The sequence below is a fragment of the Cardiocondyla obscurior genome, linkage group LG01 (assembly GCF_019399895.1).
Source record: "Cardiocondyla obscurior isolate alpha-2009 linkage group LG01, Cobs3.1, whole genome shotgun sequence".
Classification (NCBI taxonomy): Eukaryota; Metazoa; Arthropoda; class Insecta; order Hymenoptera; family Formicidae; genus Cardiocondyla; species Cardiocondyla obscurior.
The window spans coordinates 3,095,215-3,115,472 of record NC_091864.1 but is presented as its reverse complement, the minus strand read 5'-3'; the positions used below and the strand labels follow the sequence as shown (position 1 = coordinate 3,115,472).

General features: G+C 35.6%; 8 protein-coding genes across 10 annotated transcripts; 4 read left to right on the top strand and 4 right to left on the bottom strand.

The window, feature by feature from the left end:
• Positions 1-744: 744 nt before the first annotated feature.
• Positions 745-1,157, top strand: LOC139102219 (histone H4). The gene has a single exon (XM_070655956.1). It carries the CDS (start codon positions 794-796, stop codon positions 1,103-1,105), a length of 312 nt encoding a protein of 103 aa, XP_070512057.1. The 5' UTR covers positions 745-793; the 3' UTR covers positions 1,106-1,157.
• A 1,345-nt stretch (positions 1,158-2,502) lies between these two features.
• On the bottom strand, positions 2,503-3,320 carry LOC139102130 (histone H1A-like). Its single transcript, XM_070655837.1, has one exon. The coding sequence runs from the start codon at positions 3,225-3,227 to the stop codon at positions 2,553-2,555; it is 675 nt and encodes a 224-aa protein (XP_070511938.1). The 5' UTR covers positions 3,228-3,320; the 3' UTR covers positions 2,503-2,552.
• A 1,313-nt stretch (positions 3,321-4,633) lies between these two features.
• On the bottom strand, positions 4,634-6,747 carry LOC139103254 (short/branched chain specific acyl-CoA dehydrogenase, mitochondrial-like). The gene has a single exon (XM_070657741.1). The coding sequence runs from the start codon at positions 6,473-6,475 to the stop codon at positions 5,225-5,227; it is 1,251 nt and encodes a 416-aa protein (XP_070513842.1). The 5' UTR covers positions 6,476-6,747; the 3' UTR covers positions 4,634-5,224.
• Positions 6,748-7,439: 692 nt separating this feature from the next.
• LOC139102199 (histone H3) lies at positions 7,440-8,623 on the top strand. Its single transcript, XM_070655935.1, has one exon. The coding sequence runs from the start codon at positions 7,515-7,517 to the stop codon at positions 7,923-7,925; it is 411 nt and encodes a 136-aa protein (XP_070512036.1). The 5' UTR covers positions 7,440-7,514; the 3' UTR covers positions 7,926-8,623.
• Positions 8,624-8,977: 354 nt separating this feature from the next.
• On the top strand, positions 8,978-12,655 carry LOC139102069 (transmembrane protein 145). The gene is made up of 5 exons (XM_070655710.1): positions 8,978-9,680; positions 9,773-10,280; positions 10,448-10,585; positions 10,684-10,939; positions 11,019-12,655. The coding sequence occupies exons 1-5, from the start codon at positions 9,295-9,297 to the stop codon at positions 11,207-11,209; spliced, it is 1,479 nt and encodes a 492-aa protein (XP_070511811.1). The 5' UTR covers positions 8,978-9,294; the 3' UTR covers positions 11,210-12,655.
• A 77-nt stretch (positions 12,656-12,732) lies between these two features.
• On the bottom strand, positions 12,733-13,480 carry LOC139102183 (peptidyl-tRNA hydrolase 2, mitochondrial). The gene has a single exon (XM_070655912.1). It carries the CDS (start codon positions 13,478-13,480, stop codon positions 13,064-13,066), a length of 417 nt encoding a protein of 138 aa, XP_070512013.1. The 3' UTR covers positions 12,733-13,063.
• A 68-nt stretch (positions 13,481-13,548) lies between these two features.
• Positions 13,549-14,460, bottom strand: LOC139102208 (uncharacterized). The gene is made up of 3 exons (XM_070655945.1): positions 14,338-14,460; positions 13,999-14,185; positions 13,549-13,788 (listed from the first exon to the last, which is right to left on the bottom strand). The coding sequence occupies exons 2-3, from the start codon at positions 14,149-14,151 to the stop codon at positions 13,549-13,551; spliced, it is 393 nt and encodes a 130-aa protein (XP_070512046.1). The 5' UTR covers positions 14,152-14,185; positions 14,338-14,460.
• A 17-nt stretch (positions 14,461-14,477) lies between these two features.
• Positions 14,478-18,816, top strand: Rala (Ras-like protein A). 3 transcript variants are annotated; one of them, XM_070655850.1, is made up of 6 exons: positions 14,480-14,603; positions 15,736-15,855; positions 16,060-16,268; positions 16,407-16,581; positions 17,144-17,260; positions 17,877-18,816. In XM_070655850.1, the coding sequence occupies exons 2-5, from the start codon at positions 15,751-15,753 to the stop codon at positions 17,258-17,260; spliced, it is 606 nt and encodes a 201-aa protein (XP_070511951.1). In that variant the 5' UTR covers positions 14,480-14,603; positions 15,736-15,750; the 3' UTR covers positions 17,877-18,816. The 3 variants fall into 3 exon arrangements, with proteins under 3 accessions (XP_070511967.1, XP_070511951.1, XP_070511959.1); XM_070655858.1 differs by lacking the exon at positions 14,480-14,603 and adding an exon at positions 14,720-15,128; XM_070655866.1 differs by lacking the exon at positions 17,144-17,260 and having other exon boundaries at positions 14,478-14,603.
• The last annotated feature ends 1,442 nt before the right edge of the window (positions 18,817-20,258 follow it).

The window sequence follows — 20,258 nt, the reverse complement described above, 5'->3', positions numbered from 1 at the left end:
AACAGCATTTTCTTGTGATAGCGAAATAATCTTGTATTAATGATAACAACTTAATCTATAAGAAAACATACTGATTGCAATATTCAGCTTTTCCACTGAAATATCACGAGCTAACAATTGTGATAAAAATATAATTCATTTGATTAGAGTATAGAATAAAGAACATAGATTTCTAATTACGAAATCTATGTTCTTTATTCAATTTTTGTGTTATTAGGAAATAGACTTAAATTATTTCCCAATACCACAAAAATTGAGAATTGTGATATTTCAAAACTAGTAACCGTGATTGATGCTAATAATTTATTTCAAATATATTAATTGTGCGTATGGCATTACAACAGAATGTGTTACTAAAACAAGAATATTAAGTTATTCAACTTGTAAAATTGTACGTACATATAAATATAATACACGTTGTAATAATTTAACGAAACAATCCTGTACGTGCCAGCGAGTTATTCGATAATCACGTTAAAGGCACCGTTGATATTACAGATGTATTATTGTTCAACATTGTAAAAATCGATATAGATTTAACAAATAGTACCGAAACGTAAAAAAATCAATGTTGAATTCTATTATAGAAACAAAAAGATAGAACAGTTGTTTCTCTCTATCCCCTCCGGCGTTGAACCAGCGAATGAGCTGGAGTCTCGTCGTCGATTGGCTACTGGCGCTATGGAGGGAATAGGTTTACCGGTGCGGCTATATAAGTTGGTCGAGAGGATCGTCCGGCAACACTTTCTGTCGAGCTTTCGCAGTATCAGTATCGTTCTAACTAGCTGTCAAGATGACTGGTCGCGGTAAGGGAGGAAAGGGATTGGGAAAAGGAGGAGCGAAGCGCCATAGGAAGGTTTTGCGTGATAACATCCAGGGTATCACCAAACCAGCCATCCGCCGATTGGCCAGACGTGGTGGTGTCAAGCGTATTTCCGGCTTGATATACGAGGAAACCAGAGGTGTCCTCAAGGTCTTCTTAGAAAACGTCATTCGTGATGCTGTCACCTACACCGAGCACGCAAAGAGGAAGACTGTGACCGCCATGGACGTGGTCTACGCTCTGAAACGGCAGGGAAGAACCCTGTACGGTTTCGGTGGTTAGATGCGATTTGTTCGCCAAAATCAAGACAACGGCCCTTTTCAGGGCCACCAATTTTTTTAAACAATTGAATTTCTCTGTTAAGCAATGTATAAGTTTATGTGAATCGTTAAGTTAGAAATATATAAATTCTATCATTAGTAAAATCACTAAGTATTCAATAAAATAATTATATTTATACTTTAAACATTTTTTACATTTATATGATCAATTTATTTTTATGTCTCGAAAGGGATCTTTATTCTTAAAATTTATACGTTGAACTTTAATGGTACTTCATTCTCTATAGCTACATCAACGAATCACGTCGCAGCTAATGCAATAACTCTTAACGTATTTCACGAATTATCAATGTGCGTGCATGAATCTTTAAGTACCTCATATCAGTTCGGTATATCTAGAATTGTTCTCCGTATGTTTTCAGACTATTTACTTACACATATATTCCACTTTAATGTCCAGATAAAGTTTGGAAAAGAAGTCAATGGTCTGTTTTCGAACGCGTACAACTTTGTTGATCTTTGTTAGTACAGACGTATTTCCATGCGAAAAAGAAAGCTACTATTTGATATGTGAATGAATGAAAATAAAATAATCTTGAATGATTAACAATTTCGATCAGACGTACTTAAGAAAGTACGGTAAGAAGATGTAGTCAAGAATAAAAAAATTATGCGATATAAAATATAGAGCACGTCGTATATCATACCTGGATATTTTTCCAGAAAATTATCACACGCCGGAAATAAAACAATCAATTGTATATTGATAATCTACTGATAATCTCTACGAAGAGGCAAAGGTCCAGGAAATATTTCAGAATCAAGTTCAATTTTATAAGCGAATAAATTAAGAATCAAATTAGCCTACTTGTTCCAAAATATACATTTTAAAGATTGAATTTAGAAAATGTAAAAAGAAACGTAACAAATAAATCAATATGTATTAAAACTTTGATATAAGTATTTAAGTTTAAAATATTTAAGAATTAATTAAACTTTGCTTTTTCATTTATCTTACTCTTCCATATCAAAGAGGAAAAGATGAGATCTCGCGCATGTATGTACGCTGGAAGGCAGGTATGACGTTTGCATCGCAGATGACAGCTAGCGAACGTGACTTTAGAGTCGTGTACGTCGAGTTTCACATGTGCCGCATGTATGTACCGCGCCGGCCGGATTGCCGATAACCGATTATTTCCCCCCGTTCTCTCATTCCCTGCCTCCGCCGCAGAAAACGCCATATAATTCTCAAAGAAGCTTCATGTGCTACCCGGCAAACCTAACCTCGAACTGTAAATAAGCGTTATACCTAACGTGAAAATTCATAAAGGATCAGAGGAAAAATAGGGATTTAAATTGCGAATTCAAGCTTGTTCTTCGTTAAATGTGATTTGGGGCCCTGAAAAGGGCCATTTACGATTATAGCGAGCATATCCTCCGCAGAACAATTATTTTTTTGCTGCGGCTTTCACACTCTTCGCCGTGGCTTTCTTCGGCTTGGGCGTCTTGGTCTTGGCCGCGGGTGCCTTTACGGCCTTCTTAGCCTTCGATGGTGATTTCGGCTCTGCGGCAGCTTTGCTCTTCTTAGCGGCAGTTTTGGCGATGGTCTTCTGAGCGGACTGCTTCTTCGTGGCTGCTGGTTTCTTCGCGGCAGCAGGCTTCTTCGCGGCTGCTGCTTTGCGCGCGACTGTCGCCTTCTCCACTCGTATCTTCTCCTTAGCGCCGGCAGCTGCTTTAACCGGAGTGCGCGTGGTCTTTCCCTTAGGCTTGGGCTTCGGCTTCTCGGTAGACGTCTTCAGTTTGAAGGAACCAGTGGCGCCTTTGCCCTTGGTCTGCACAACGGAGCCCGAGGAGACAGCGGTCTTGAGATATCGCTTGATGAACGGCGCGACCTTTTCACCGTCTACCTTATAGGTCGACACGATGTACTTCTTGATCGCCTGGAAGGACGAGCCTTTGCGATCTTTCAGTTCTTTAATGGCCGCTGTCACCATCTCCGAGGTCGGCGGTCGCGACGAAACCTTCTTCTGCTGCGACTTTGCCTTACTCTTAGCCTTCTTAGCGGGAGCCGCGTTGCTCTCTGCGGCCTCGACGGCTGCGTTACCACTGACCTTGTCTTCCATCTTCAAATCAGTACGTTTTTGCTCTCAAAACGATCGTCACGGTATCCTACGGAATGCAGAATGGTCAAAGATTATCATTTTACCCGGCGCGGCGCCTTCTAGTATCGAGCGCGCGGACCATGGAGAGAGGCCTACCCAATATGTCGACCCGTTGGTTTCGTGGAAAGTGACGGAGCGGTAGACGTACTTCGACTTGGCGACGTTATTTCGACGTTATCAAAACCGCAAAGGGTGCGTTCGATCAATCGGCATATAGCCACGTGTATGCGGTTTCGTTTCGTACCTTGCGGAACGTTTCCGCGGCCGCCGGCTCGCGTCCACGGTCCAATTTCCTCGCTCGCGTATTTTCGTCCCGATAGCGTAGCCCACGGAAAAACATAAAAAATAGGCTTTTCTCGGAAGATTTTCCATGGTGCCCCAGTGAAAAAATGTGCCGATGAAACGGGCCCGGGTCCTCGATCAATCGCTTCCACCCGCTATCGGCTTGCATCGCGAAAATAAGAAGCTTTATTCGCGGCCTCTCGGGATACCGGCGCTCGTGAGGCGCACGAAGCAAAATGGCCTTGTTGCTTCTTGGCTTAATGGTATATAATGCAAATCGATAGATCCTACGATTTTTCATTTCCATTAATATTTTATCGCGCCTTTAAGATTTGCAACAAACGGCGGATGTTCCTTTGAAAACGTTGCCCTGGGATATCCGTTTGCTGAGCTGACGGAGCGAATACCGCGCAGATTATCCCCGGCTACATGATGCGCTCCGTCCGTGAATGTACAAAAAAAAAAATCGATCCAGTATCATGTATCCCGGTTAATCAGGTATTTTTCCATTATCGAATAATATTCATTGATAACGTGGGAATAAAATTCAATTTACGCGCTCTTAAAATAAAATTCTAACTTCCAATTCCGGGATCACTCGTCGTCTTTTAAAAATCGTCGTTACGTCACGTGTGACGTTATTAATTTACTTGTTAATAAAAATCAGCGTCAATAAACCGCAGGAACGTGCTGATATTATTAAAAATATTGAAATAATTTTTGTCAATTTGATTATTTCCTCAAATGTGTACATATACTACGTAATATTCACCGAAGCAAAAGGTTTAATACATACGTGGGGCACACATTGTACCGACAGGAGACGATGGTCTTTATAATATAGAAAATCTTTTAACTGTTGGCGTCTACAGAATATTTTTCAAAAAAAATTATCAATAATATAATTAAAACCCAATTTACATATTTAAAGGCGTAAAAAAAAAACCACACACAATTTTTTCACACGACAGTATAATGAATTCTCTATTGTATTCGCATCTGTGTTTCGCATCTGTGATGTCTTATTAATACCAACTTAGACTTTTAAGATATATTGAAATATTACTTTGATATTTATATTGATATGTGTATCAAAAGATATATTTATTGTATTTATCTTACAATCAACGCCAAGTATTCTTTCAAATAATACATTCAAATATTGCACGTTCACATCATTGCACGCTTACTCTACACACATAAAAAAAATTAATATTACATTATACATAATTACATAATGTTCTTTTTTACTTTTATAACTTAATAAATTAATAACAACGCACAGTAATTTATGAATTAATTCGGAGTAAACAAATTTATTAAAACTTAAAAAAATATTTGATTTTGCATTATGTTATATACTACACAGACAATTTTTAATATTTCTCAACTTTAAAACTTATATTATGCACAAGACTTATATTCATATCCAATACATATACATTTATCTCTTTTATCCACCTAATTTAATATGAATTACATAAATTAGTATACATAATTTTTTTTCATAAAAAATATAAATAAATTTTTGGATTAGATTTTAGCAACTAGTAACAAAATTTGTACAAACTTATATATTTCTTTGATTCAGGAAACTGTGTGTCGTTTAGTTGTTCATTTTCAAATAATTTTTTAAACAATAAATAATATCTATCTGTTCATTTAGGAACACACATTTAGGAATATTGATTTCGAATACATTTTGCGATTGTCGATAACTGCATATTGCTCGTACCCTCGTAAATAGTCCCGATCTTCGCGTCTCTGTAATATTTCTCTTGAGGAAAGTCGGTTGTAAAACCGACGCCACCCATAAAGTCTATACATTTCGCGGTGATACGACACGCGGTTTCGGACGCGAACAACTTCGCCATAGACGCTTCTTTTACAATGTCTCTTTTAGCCTCTACCAATCTCGCCGCGTTGTAAACGAGTAACCTAGCGCATTCTAATTCCGTAACCGCCTGAGCTATCTGATGTTGCAGGCTCTGAAAAGAGAATATGTCCTGCCCGAATTGTTTCCTTTCCAACGTGTACGGTATGGTCGCGTCCAAGCATCCCTGAGCTATTCCGATCATCTGCGCGCCGATTCCGACTCTGCCCTCGTTCAGAAATCCGGCCGCGTACTTGTACCCGTGCCCGAACTTTCCCAGGAGATTCTCCTCGGGTATTTTTACGTTGTCGAAGTTCACCGTGCAGGTGCCCGACGCTTTGATGCCCATCTTGTCCTCCGGTTTGTTCACCGTCAGGCCGGGCGTGTCGCGGTCCACGATGAAAGTCGTGATGCCGCGGCGGCCGGCGGCCGGGTCCGCGTTGGCGAAAATCACGAAGATCTGCGCGACGTCCGAGTTCGATATCCACATCTTCGTGCCGTTGATCACATACTCGGCTCCCTTCTTCTTCGCCGTGGTCTTCAGGGAGAAAGCGTCCGAGCCCGAGCCCGATTCCGTCAGGCAGAAACTGCCGACGGCGTTCAGGGCCAGTCTGGGCAGGTACCGTCGCTTCTGCTCCTCGGTGCCGATCTTCAGGATCAGCGAGTTTACCAAAGTGTTCTGAATGTCGAGCGGAACGCTTACCGCCGCGTCGACCTTGGCGATCTCCTCGATGGCCAAGATCGTGCTCATGAAGCTGCTGCCTGTACCGCCGTACTCGGTCGGGATCTCGATACCCATCAGGCCGTTCTCGAAGAGCTTCCGAAACACGCCGTCGTCTATTTTCCCTTCCTTTTCCATCTTACGGGCGAGCGGCGCGATCTCTTGCTTCGCCAGCTTGGCGACCATCTCCTTCGTCATGAGTTCGTCATCTGTGAATTGTGTAAGCGGGCTTGTATGCTGCCGAAGACGTAACGCATGTAAATAAAATGATCGCGTTGCGGGCAGTTTTTTGTCCGCATGGCGTACGACGGACCGAAGCTTAGACGAATACATATCTGGCACGTATTCCAAAAAAAGAAACGAGAAACGCAGGCACTGAATATTTGTAGAAATATACGACCGGTGAAGCGTTATAAAATGAATATATAGAGAGCGGCGAGTTAAACGTGCGACTCGTATGCGTGTTTACTGAGAACTAGTGCCGAATCATTATCAATGCTATACGTTCATTATCAATACGTCATTAAGTTAAAATATCCGGCGGAAGCATATGCCGATACGTATCGATAGATAATCTTAACACATAAATGTATTAAAGAATGCCGTGGAACAGAGGCTTATCTCATAAACAATTTTTATTAATTTCTATTAATTGCCTTTTCTTGAATACGCACGAATAAAGCGACTGAAAAAATGATTGGGATTAGAATTTCGATTTATTCGACGTTAAAGAATAAACGATTCCGATGATGCAAATTCGGGACGAATAATCTTTTAACATACATTTATTCCACGGAATTCTCGTTCCCTCCACTTTATTTATTTGCGTATATAAGATTTAAGATAAGTCATATCTGATTATCAAACTTTATGTATAAAGTTATATACACATTGAAGTGAAATTTTTCCTTCGATTTTCATAAATGGCATTGCAACGTGTGTTCGTAAAAATACGTACGGGCATATCTACGTTCTAAAAAAATCGGCACGAAAAAAAATTACCTGAGGATACAATTTTTCGTCTCCTGTTTCGAGATTACAGAAGCGTAACCTCACCAAGTAACGAACTTCGATGCGTGAATACATTACGTATGTGCGTCGACATCGTCGGGTGGAGGTCTGACCCGAGGGGTCCATGTATTCGTTTGTATACTGCCATCTATTCCCATACTCGAGTATTCCAACCGGTTTCACGGACCCGCGTTGCCATGTTGTACCGCGCTACGTTTATTCCTACCACCGCCGCGCCGGCCAATCAGGGCCTCGCGCGGAGGTCTGGCAGACTATATTAACCCGGCGTTTGGGCCACGACGGGCAAATCGCTATAGCTCGTCGTATCGTACGTACTGGCATCAATTGACTATCGTTAGAGATGGCAAGAACCAAGCAAACCGCTCGTAAGTCGACTGGTGGCAAGGCCCCGCGAAAGCAGCTGGCCACGAAAGCGGCCCGTAAGAGCGCTCCGGCGACCGGTGGCGTCAAGAAGCCGCATCGTTATCGCCCTGGAACCGTCGCTCTTCGTGAGATCCGTCGCTACCAGAAGAGCACGGAGCTTCTGATCCGCAAACTGCCGTTCCAGCGCCTGGTCCGTGAAATCGCTCAGGACTTCAAGACCGATCTCCGGTTCCAGAGCTCCGCCGTGATGGCCCTCCAGGAAGCTAGCGAGGCCTACCTCGTTGGATTGTTTGAGGACACCAACCTTTGCGCTATCCACGCCAAGAGAGTCACCATCATGCCCAAAGACATCCAGCTGGCTCGCAGAATCCGTGGCGAACGTGCCTAAATTCTTCATTTTTTTTCAATCGGCCCTTTTCAGGGCCAAAAGTTTTTTATACGAAGGAACATTTTGTTTCATTCCTGGTTTCGTATCTTCTCGAATAACCTTAGATTTCTTTTGGCTTGTATATAAATTCTGTTTTGATTTTTTTGATGATTTCAGAATCGTTCATTCTGTAATGCTTGTTCAACACGATAACGCGTCGTAGGTGACGCTTACCGTTGGCGCGTCTTTTTTTGTTGACGCGTCATTTTGGCGCGCTTTTCCATAGCAACTGCTTAGACGTAACAAAATGGCCTCTATACTCGAGTATCGTAAACTGAAACGGAAAGTAAGCTTGTCGTATTTTATAATTAAAAAATAAATTTACTTATGAATGTAGAAAACAATTAGTCAATGTAGGATTATTTAACAACTTCTACAAAACGCGCCAAACTGCCTGCAACTGCAAGAAGCATCGCTACGAGATGGCACTGGCGTCTCTAAACTGTTACAAGGTTTCGATACTATTCGTAAATTAAAGTGGGTACTTTGATAAGAAATTCAAACACGAAATCTTCTGTAATTAATGGAATAACTTTATTTGCACACTAGGGTACATACAAGTGAGTACTATTTACAATTGTTGCGTAACGATTTTTTATTTTATTGTCAGCACGAAATTATAAACGAGTAAATCATCGTAACTAACGTTTCCAATATATACGTCACGATGATTAGTTGTTAGATTAAGTATGACGCGTTAAACTAATCATCGCCTTTGTCATTGTACAACTTTGTATATTTTTAGTCGCTGTGGAAAAAAAAGAAACGTTAATCTCGAGGAAGCGATTCGAGCCGAGGACTCTCGCGTAAAGGGATTCGAAGTTCAGAGTCGAACCGAAGGTAAACCTTTCTTTTTTTTTTTCCCCGTTCGTTTTCCAGCCGTCGCGATAAGAAACGTACGGCTGGACGAGGAAAGTTTTTAACCGGACGACCACGTCGCGAGGCGACAGTTTCTCCTTGAAACGAGCGGTCTGTCTGGGTGGGGAAAATCGATAGAAAGAGGCGAGTTCAAAGCGCCGAGGGAGAGTACACACGGCGTGTGTCACCACTGGTTCTACACGCAGAAGGTGCCGACGATATTAATCTCGCGCGGGGACCGCCAGTGGCGATGATGTCGGAACGGAGATGCTCCCAAGAGAAAAGCGTCGTCGCGCGTCGATGAGATAGCACGGGAAGAGGAATCTGCGTCGCGTGCAACAGCTGCGTGCGATCTCGCCCAAGAAGATGCCGAGGGCGACCGAGAGCCGTTCTTGACGAGGCGCGGCACAACTGAGCGTCGAGTCACACATACGACGTACTTCAACGAAGGCTGTGCCCCACGAGGCTGAAAATGACCGCTGCTCGACGGCTGGGGCGCGTTCTCTGCCTCGCGCTGCTCTACCTGGCCGCGTCGCGGCCGGATTACGCGCACTCGACTCACATCACCGGCACCTTCGACACGCGCGAGTTTTTCCGGTTCCTCGTCAAGTTCGGCTTCCAGAAGACCGACCGCCACCGGCAGAAGGACTCGTACGGCTATATATTCGGTAACGTCACCGCGCGAACAGACTTCGATGTGCCGATCACCCTGGCGATACTCGACCGCGGCCACTTCCTCGAGTATTACGGTAACCGCACGCTGGTGAATAAGAGCGCCGCGTGTGCCTATATGTTCAACACGCTGAAGAAGAGTTCCTATGATCCAGACTGTAACGAGGAGGGTCAGGATTTCCTGAGGTGATGCATCGTCGTTTTATTCTTTAACCACGTTTCCCTTACGCGCCTATGCGATAGGTTATTAATGTTAATATTTTATTTTTACTTCGAAGGCGAGTGCCATGTCCTCGTGACAAATTGTGCCCTGACGAGGACTCGGTATGGAATATCGTAAAGGGACATCAGTTTACGTACGTCATACAAGATTTCTTACAGCCAAGATTCTGGTATATGAGCTTGGTGGCGTGCTACAGGAATAAGACTACCTGCCAGTGGGAGTATTATAACAGGCACGACGAGTTGGAGTATGACATCTGGCTGGTTAACGGCAATCCAAACGTCAGTGGCCTAAACAGTTTGACTTATCAGTTCTCATACGACAGACAAAATACCATTGAACTGTACTTGCTGTTTTTCTTGTGTTACATCATATTAGTGCCACTGCAGTTGTATGCTGTGAGACTACAAAAGCATCCTGTAACAAGATTGTTCACTGCTAGTTTATTATTAGAATTTGTGGCAGTATGTTTGATCTTGATACACGTGTTGAAATTTGCACTAGATGGAGTAGGTTATGAGCAATTAGAAGTTGCAGGTGATATTTTTGATATCTTATCACGGGTAAGAAATACTTTTTGTTAATATTAAATGCTATTACAAGCTGTGCTAGTTCAAAGTTTATTTTTATTTCTATAAAAGAAAAAGATAAACTTAAAACTAGTTATTTGAAAATATTAAACCATTTTTTTTGTATTATTTTTTATATACACATTTCTTTTTTTTTTTAGACATCCTTTATGTTATTATTGCTCCTACTTGCCAAAGGTTGGGCGGTAACAAGAATGGAATTAACATGGAAACCACTGGTTTTTGCTATATGGTTTTGTTATGGGGTTGTTCACATCTTATTATATGTATGGAATATGGTAACTATATATTTTTCTCATTATTTATATATATATATATGCTTTAATTCGTTGCAAAGTGTAAATTATTTTGCTAACATAGCATATTTTTTTTTCAGACAGAAGTTGATATTATCGAAGACATAGATGAATATCAAACTTGGCCAGGATGGTTTATATTGTTATTCCGAAGTGCCATAATGATATGGTTTTTATATGAACTTCGTAACACCATGACGTATGAGCATAATACTCAAAAATTAAATTTTCTTCTTCATTTTGGTGCGTCATCATTAGTTTGGTTCATATATTTACCCATTATAGCACTTATAGCGCTTCAAATAAGCGCATTATGGAGGTTTAAGCTGTTATTAGGTAACTAAAATTCATAAAATTGTTAAAATTAATTTTTTTAATTCGTATTCTGCACCTTACATATTGTTTCAATTTACAGGTATAACATACTCGGCAGACTGTTTCGCTTATTGTGTAATGGCCCATTTATTATGGCCCACCAGAAGCGAACAATATTTTTTACTTGCGCAAGGCGCAGATAATGGTGACGAACTCGATGAATTCAACGAAGCACCGCACATATTAAATAATTATGTAGAACCGCCAGAACTCGGTAAAATAATTACTTAATACTCGTCCATTGGAAGTATAACATTATTATTAATGACATTTTTAATTACAAGTGATGTGATGTACATTTGCCAAATGGTCAATCTAATAGAACAAATAATACTATAATATGTGCTACCGAACTGAAATATTGTGCACAATCAACTAGAGATATATCAATTGTAAAATTCGATCATGTGATATGAAATTAATAGACGATACAAAATGAGTATGATATGAGTACATTTTACAGACAACATTTTATTACATATATAGATTAATACTTAGCAGTATTAATTATCAGTAATTTTATCAAATTCAAATATTAAATATTTATCCATTCAACTTAATAGTATCAATATGTATTGTTACATATTATTTAAATTATTAATCGACTTATATGATGCGCTAGGATATAAAAACTAACTATATATATATATATATATAAATAAAAAATAATTCGCATTTTTCTAAAATTTATTCAAACTGTTTCCTTATTTACTCAAATCATATTCATATAATTTGAAATCATTTTTTATTTATTTTTAATTTTTTTTTCTTTTATAAAAGACTTAAAACTGATATTGTGCACATAAATCTCGTAATTAAATATACATATTTTTGACATTGTTTAATTCGTTATTATATCTAGAAATTATTCCAGGATGGAAAAATATTTAATTAATTAAGAACACCTTTAGCACTTATAAATCGAAAAAAAAGTAATACTTTAATTCATTTTAATCAAATTCTAGAGAATTAAAAAATTATTACATACACAAAAAGTGAAAAAAAGCACATAACATTCTTCCAATTTATTCAAGTATGTTCACATGTTAGTTGCACATTGTTGAATATAAATACTTCATATAAGAGGAAACATGATCTGCAAGTGTACACTAGTTGTAAGCGTGTTTTTTTGTCATACTATTATTGCTCAAACTTGTAATACCTTAGATAATATAATTATGTATATATTCTCTTGAGAATATTTTAATGCTCACCGTATATAATATGTCTTATGGGATTGATGGAATGAAATTTTTACGATACATTTATATTTCTAACATCCACTGATGCAGTGAAAGTAATTTAATATAACCTATTTTTATTTCTGATTAATGATTATTACTATGTTCAAGTTTGAATTAGAATTTTCAGTATATTGTTTTGAAGAACACATTTAGACACGTTCTATACAAATAATGTTTCTATGAATATCAGTGTTTATATGTAAATGTATATTTATTTCTAAAAGTATGCATGTTTTAACCATGTTTTGAGATGCTTTTTGTAGATAAGTGGAGGAATTAGTATTATAGAAAATATTTTAGTATAATAAAATTGTTATATCACATCATTGCAATCGAATTAAGCAACAAAGATATTTAATCGATCTTTTTGCTAGAATAGATTATGTACCATACAACTTGGTAATAATAATTGTTTTATATATTTAACTTGAAATTTTTTTGTATATTTTAAGTTAATATAGATCTGTTCACTAATAAGAGTAACATTAATTACTTATTTAAGAAATACAATTTAATTTGCTGATTAACATTTATTTTATCACCATATTTTCTTTAAACTTTTTTATACATGTATATTACAAACATCATATAATACTATTACAAAATTTATGGAACTAGTATCTGTTCTTTAAAAATATATAATTATTTTCATAATTACAAAATTATTATTTTATGCAAAAAGAAAAAAAACAATATAAACTATTAAAAATTGATTACAAACTTAAAACCTTCTTACATATTTTTTAAAGTAACTTATTGCTTTTAGATAGAAAACTTTGATGTTAAAAATCTTAATTTTATACTAAATGTATCTTTTAAATCAAATTTATTTTACATAAAATCATAATAATCTTAATTTTGATGTAAGGCTGTCGATGACTTCATTTGGTGCAGGTCCAATGCCAACAACAGTGATTGTACCAGGTTTTAGTTGAGTTCTACCAGCATCTTTTATCACAGCAGTAATTAAACCAGCATGCTTGGCTTTATCTGCTAAGGTTAACAGTTCTTTTTCCGATGGTATTTGAACAACTACTTTCGGCTGTCCATTTTGTAACCAAGATTCAAACATTAATTGTTTATTTTTATTATTGAAAATTTGGCGATAACATTCTAAAGCAGCATGAGCACATTGTGCAGCAGTTTTACCTCTTTTCATGGGTAAATCTGACCGAACTACTATTACCATTTTACATTTTTCTCCATTCCAAGCTGGAATCCAAAAGGATCTGATATATCTACTTAAGAACCACTTCATTTTGATAATACTTTTTAATCAAGTGGTCACTATTGAGGTTACAACTCTTATTAAAAATTTTTTTTTATTTAATTTGATATATTTTGAGTTGAACTTTGCACTTGCTTTACTTCTTTCTCTTCAAGTTTTTTATCTTCAAGTTTTTTATCTTCAAGTTCTTTCTCTTCAGGATCTTTTTCTTTAACTTCTTTGTCTTTTGTTCCTGATCCATTTGGCTCTTTTGACATCACATACTTATCCATGCATAGTTTAAATTTTTTTACTTCGGTCTGACATTTTCTCCAATCGCCAAGTTTAGATATACAATCCTGAAAACAACTTATTTAATTACTAATCGAATAAAATTGAAAATCTATATGTCATCACAACATAAAAAATTTCGTCAGAATATTAATTTTACAATAATCTACTTCAAACTGTAAAGTTAACGTTATTATTCTTTTAGAATTGAAATTATGAGCATTTATAACTTGATCAAGATTAATCGACATTGCTAACAGATAATCATTTATACGCACTAAAACTTCATGATGAAGATCCAGACAACCAGTCTTCTTCAGCATTTCCTCAACGGTTTCAGTCGGAATTACAGATTCGGGTATCATCTCAGGTTCCGGAACCGCATGTTTGATGCTACTGCCTGCCAATGCCATTGTTACATTGCTGGACATGGTGTTGAAGTAATAATAAATTTGAATTCCGTCGCTAAAACAATTCCAAGCAAATCAATAAAATCATATCAATTTCTACGTGTCCAAAGGTCAATTTTTTGTAAAGTACATAGTTTTCGTCTACGTGCATTAACATCCGGCGCTGCGCTCCAAGTAGCACGTGAACCTCAAAAATGATATGCATACCGATTGGATGGATCGAACTACTTCCCTCGGTTGATTGGGCATCTTTCAGATATCTTTCATCCTCTCAATCCGGTCCACGTCCACCCACGATACATGGTGCGATACGGGCTTAATGGGGCAACGGAGACGCTTGTAACGCCGCCGGCGGTCGACCACCAGTACTATCCTAATCGCGTGAAAGTAAACCAACGCGTGTTACTATTACGAGAGGATTCACGGGACGGTCTGCGGCCAGGAACACTCCCGAATTTGCTCGTATTTCAGAGGTAATTATTCTAGAAGGCGGCGGCCTCGAGTCGCGCGAACACGACCGGCGGTCCGTCTTCGCGAAACGTCGAGCGATTCCCGACCGCGGTCCTTCGGCACAGCGACGTCCGGTTTTCGCGGTATCCGCTTGTCCTCCTGGAGGCGCGGCACCGCCTTTCTCGTTTACTTCATGTTTACGCCTCCAACCTGCCTCGTTCCAGCCGGCGCCGCTCGATAATAACGACGGGACGGCCGCGACGAACAGCCGTGATCCCCTTACGTGTCTCGTAAATTATTTACGACGTCTTCCTTTTTCATAAACCGAGCTTCGCTGCCGGGCTGGCGTAAAGAAAGAGAAAGAAAAAAACGAGTGAATTAAAGCGCGACTACAGTGCGTACGACACGCGTCTTCGAAAGTATCCTTTACGTTTATTTTGTTTCCCATACTCTATATATCATTTCATTTGTTCGATCTCAATTTCACGTGTACCGAGGAACTTAAATAATAACGTGCATCGAGTGATGGGTGTGTGATTTTACTCTTAGTAAGTTTTTATTATAATTTTTTTTTCCTGGTTGATACTGCTATCATTCAACAGCAGTTGTCAAACAATGCATCTGAAATATTGTGTCTTACTTTTTCTGTAAAATATTAACTGTAACATTAACTATATTTAAAATAAGTTATTCAATTGTCTGCTTTAAATACAGAAAATATATTCATGTGATACAAGAAATATTTTATGTCCGCGAAACACTCATAAAACTACAGTCTCTTTATCTAAGTCTTAGATTTCTCATACTGACAATGTAATTCTCACATCCTGCTATTGTTATTTCTGCTCTGCTTTAATTAAGATAACCATCAGAAAGAGACCCCTATTTTAAACAGGTGTAGAAGATATATACATATATATATCTATCTATTGCACAACTATAATTTTTTTGCTGTTACCTATCATGTTATACAACAAAAAAATATATTTATTGATTTTTATTAAAATATTTTTTAATAAAATAATGACGAATATGAATAATTAATGTTACATTTTTTATGTTTGACAATATTTTACTGTTTGCAACATAACATCTTATTACTGTATACTTTTAAAATGTGGTAGGCGTTTAGTGACCACTTAATTTTAATTGAAGGTAATTATCTCAAAAATGTCGAAGAAGCCGGGAGCCACCCAAGCAATGCATAAAGTCATAATGGTTGGAAGTGGAGGTGTTGGAAAGTCTGCTCTGACATTGCAATTCATGTATGATGAGGTAATATTTTAAAAATAATTTAAAAATTAAAAAGAAAGATGTATTAAATGTTAATACCTCTTACTTATTTTTAGTAATACAATAAATAGCATGTTATTTTTATTTTTTTTTTTAAGTTTCCATTGATAAATTATTGCACTTTCAAGTATTATTTTATTAATTAAAAAATACAGATTATAATCTTAATTATGATATTGAAATCAGTTTGTTGAAGATTACGAACCTACAAAAGCAGATTCCTACAGAAAAAAAGTTGTATTAGATGGAGAAGAGGTACAAATAGACATTTTAGATACTGCAGGACAAGAGGATTATGCAGCAATTCGTGATAATTACTTTCGCAGTGGAGAAGGGTTTCTCTGTGTATTTTCGATAACGGAAGATGATAGTTTTCAAGCTACACAGGAATTTAGGTCAGTTAAGTTTTACATTATACAATCGTGCAATGCTAAGTTTTTGGAAAAAATTTTAATAAGTAATATAATTTTTTTTACTAATATATTGTTTGATAATTTCTTATGAATAGAAAAAAATTGTTTTCTTTTCTATAGAGAACAAATTCTCAGGGTAAAAAATGACGAGAACATTCCATTTTTATTAGTGGGGAATAAAAGTGATTTACAAGACAAAAGGAAGGTTAGTCTAGCTGAAGCTCAAGCAAGATCCCAACAGTGGGGTGTTCCTTATGTGGAAACAAGCGCTAAAACAAAAGAAAATGTAGACAAGGTAAAATGCTAATTTTAATTATATATTTATGAACAAAAAATTAAGACTAATTACAGTCGCAAGTTGTAAGATACCTTGTGTTAAATTATCAGAAAACATTCATATAATATTTCTTACTGCTTTCACATTTATCTTTAATGTAATGTGACCGCATATGAGTAGATTGCACGAAATATGCATTTTTAAATAGGCCTAATTTTGCTGTCTATGTACGCTGGAAAGCAGATATAGCGTTTGCTGCGCCGACAGCAGTTAGCGAACGTAACTTTAAAGCCGTGTGCGTCGAGTTTCACATATGCCGCATATATGTACCGCGCCGGCCGGTTGCCGATGACTAATTTCCATCCGTTTTTTCATTCCCTGCCTTCGCCGTAAAAAACGTCATATCTGCTTTTCGAAGTACCATACATTATACAAATTGATATATTACGTATTGTACTATTGCTTATATGTGCACAATTTTTATTTTCTTTTCGTAAAGATGTGAAAGGCATCACGTTTATTTTAATAATGCACATGTTATGCCTAAAGCTTTGAGATAGCATCCATTGCACATTTACAGGTTTTTTTCGACTTGATGCGTGAAATAAGATCACGCAAAATTGAAGATAAGTCAGCGAGCAATGGTCGAGGTAAAGACCGAACCAAGAGGAAGAAAATGAAGTGCATTATTCTATAGGTTTGCCTTTTTTTTTTTTTTGCAACATATTTTATTTTGTATTTTGAGAAGGTAATAGAACTGCGTGACACTTTTCGTCTTGGGCAATTTTAATTTATATCGATGTTTATGTCAGTGTGAGAAATATACAGAGAGTGTTTAAATTTTTTTACTTTAATTGTTATTACACATAAACTAAAAAAATAGTTACATTATTAAATGCTTAATTAAAAATATATTAATAATTATTTAAAAGAAAATTACTGCATGTGTTTGATTTATTTTGTGAAATTTTATTTGACAAATATTTGGGAAACATGAAATAGTACACTCACCTGTAAAGCTTATCACAGCTTGCTATGTGAAGCATGTAAGCTTTCTATTTGTTTTAATAATATTATGTTAAATGTTTTGTGTTCATATCATATACATATAAGTTAGCTATTTGTTTTATGTAATAAATAATTAATAGTAGTCATTTTACAAGACCAGAGAACATCATAAATTATTTTACTCGTAATTGAAATATTTTATCATGGATTGAAATAATTTTTAAGAGTTACTAAATTGTGAAAATGATTTAAGTTCTATAAATGCAATTCCTGTCACTTCATAAACATTGTATTCCACGTTACAGGTGTTTTTTGATTTAATGAGAGCAATAGCTGCTCGTAAGGCACAGGAAAATCAAGGAGATGGGAGTGAACGTAATAAGGAAACAAAGTGCTGCATCTTGCTATAACAAACAAAACAATATGTAGCTTACATTATAGAAGGTTCAACTTCTATACACGAAAGCTAAACGTAAGAGAACTGTATTTATATAAAAATGAAAGTTTTCTGACACTTTACAGTGAATTGACGCTCTTAATCTTCATTGTTCACTATTATATATAAAATATATTTAAACTTAAGAGGCATACATACAATTTATTCAAATATACAGAGTATTCCACGTGTGGACCATACCGCGAATTTATATTGAAAATATAAGTAAAAATGTTTTAGTTATTGAGGAAAAAATTAATTTAACGTAAGAGCGACATGAAAGCTGCGGGTGAGTGAGCACGATAGCACAATTCTTTGTCGCTTTTACGCTAGATAAATTAATTCTTTTCTCAATAACTAGAACCTTTTTACTTATATTTTCAATATCTATCTAAATTCGCGGTATGGTCCACACGTGGTGGGACACTGTATATATATTAAATTTTATATAAATTATATTTCTCCAAGAACGTCACATAATATACCTGTTTTTTATAAAATATAATTAAAACAAGTTTTAATAGCAATACATTTTATTACTCTAGTTTATATTATGTAATATATTCGTGTAACATATAATTTAAATTAAAAAACAAAATACATATTTATAGCTGCATAAAATTATGAAAATGCAAATTTACTTGTAAAATTACTTTAGAGTGCTGAAACGCAAATATTGTTAATAGATTTGAGGAGGCTAAAAATGTAAACAATACGTGTTTTATAAAAATTATTTGCTTTTTTTTTAATATTTTTTTTAACTGCAAATGTAATTATATTCATGTTGAAATAAAATAATTGTGTTCTTAGTTGCTTTTTGCATTATTTATTTGTAACCTTTAATGAGTTCAGCACTCTTTAAAGTGTTAAAAAAATTATTGAAAATTTATACTTGAAAAGTACGAATAAAATTAAAATATTTCAAAGTGGTCATAACACTGTAAAGTAATGAAAACTTATAATTTGTAACCAATTTGTTTATATATACATATATATGTATTTCAAATAATTTTAATATATCGCTATATTTTATTTTACATAGTTATTTTTATCACAGCGTTTTATAGTCTAAAAATTTGATATCTCGAACGTGTGAGTAAATTTTATAGTATTAATAATTTGTTTTCTTTATATGTAATATTATTATGTACAATACAAATTTTATTATAAATATATTATTTTATTATGTAAAAGATAATCGCATTTGTGTGCGAACGTAATAGATGTAGATTTTAAATATAAAATTTAATATAAGTAACAACACAAAATCAAGATAGAAAATTTTAATAAAATGAAAAATGTTGATTTATTATAACTTCGAATTTATGTAGTACAAAATTATACAAAAATTTAAACATGCAACGTGGATAAGATGTTGATTCATGTAGGTCTTATTCATGTTACACGTTTTAAAATTCTTCTATGTTATCAGTGATGTATTGTTTGTAGTAGCATTTAACATTCACCGTTACTCGCACATCTGAAATATCAAGCCATGATGTAAAAATTATTGAATTTTTATGTTGAACATGGTAGACTGTAATTAGAGACTGATTGTATAATTAATTCACTTAATTAGGTCACTTGTTTAAAAACTTCTACCTCCATGAGGCGCATTTGCAGATATATAAAATAACATTTTTAATATAGCTTTGACCGAAGAGAAAAGTGACTTAAGAATTGTATTACAGAATGATCATTAAAATTTACGAAATGTGTATGTTATAGTAGTTTTTTTATGAAAAAAAGTGAAATATCTGTCTATTTAATTTTGATACTTTTGTACTGTTGACATTGATTGTGCCTTTTAAGTGTTCATTGTTATAATGTAACAAAATCAATCAAACTTTAAGATTCTTTAGAAAAATTTTGTAACAGCACTTAGATTCAGATATTCAGATATACATGCGACATTTACACTACTATATCTATATCTATCTTTACAATTCTATGTTTAATCTGCTATTTTGTCATAAATTAAATGCCTTTTTATGTAACTATTGATGTAATTCATTATTGGATTGTTATTCGTTCTATTTATTTATTCCCAAGTAATTTTTGTTATTAACCAGTTCTAAATACATAATTAAGTCTTAATATTAAACACATATCTTTTATATTATTTTGATATTAAGTAGTTATTTTGAAATGGTAAATTTTTATAATTATGTAATAATTTAAGAAAATTATTTGTATTATTATTGAAAACAAATACATATGTAACAAAAAGATATATGTATATACAAAAGTG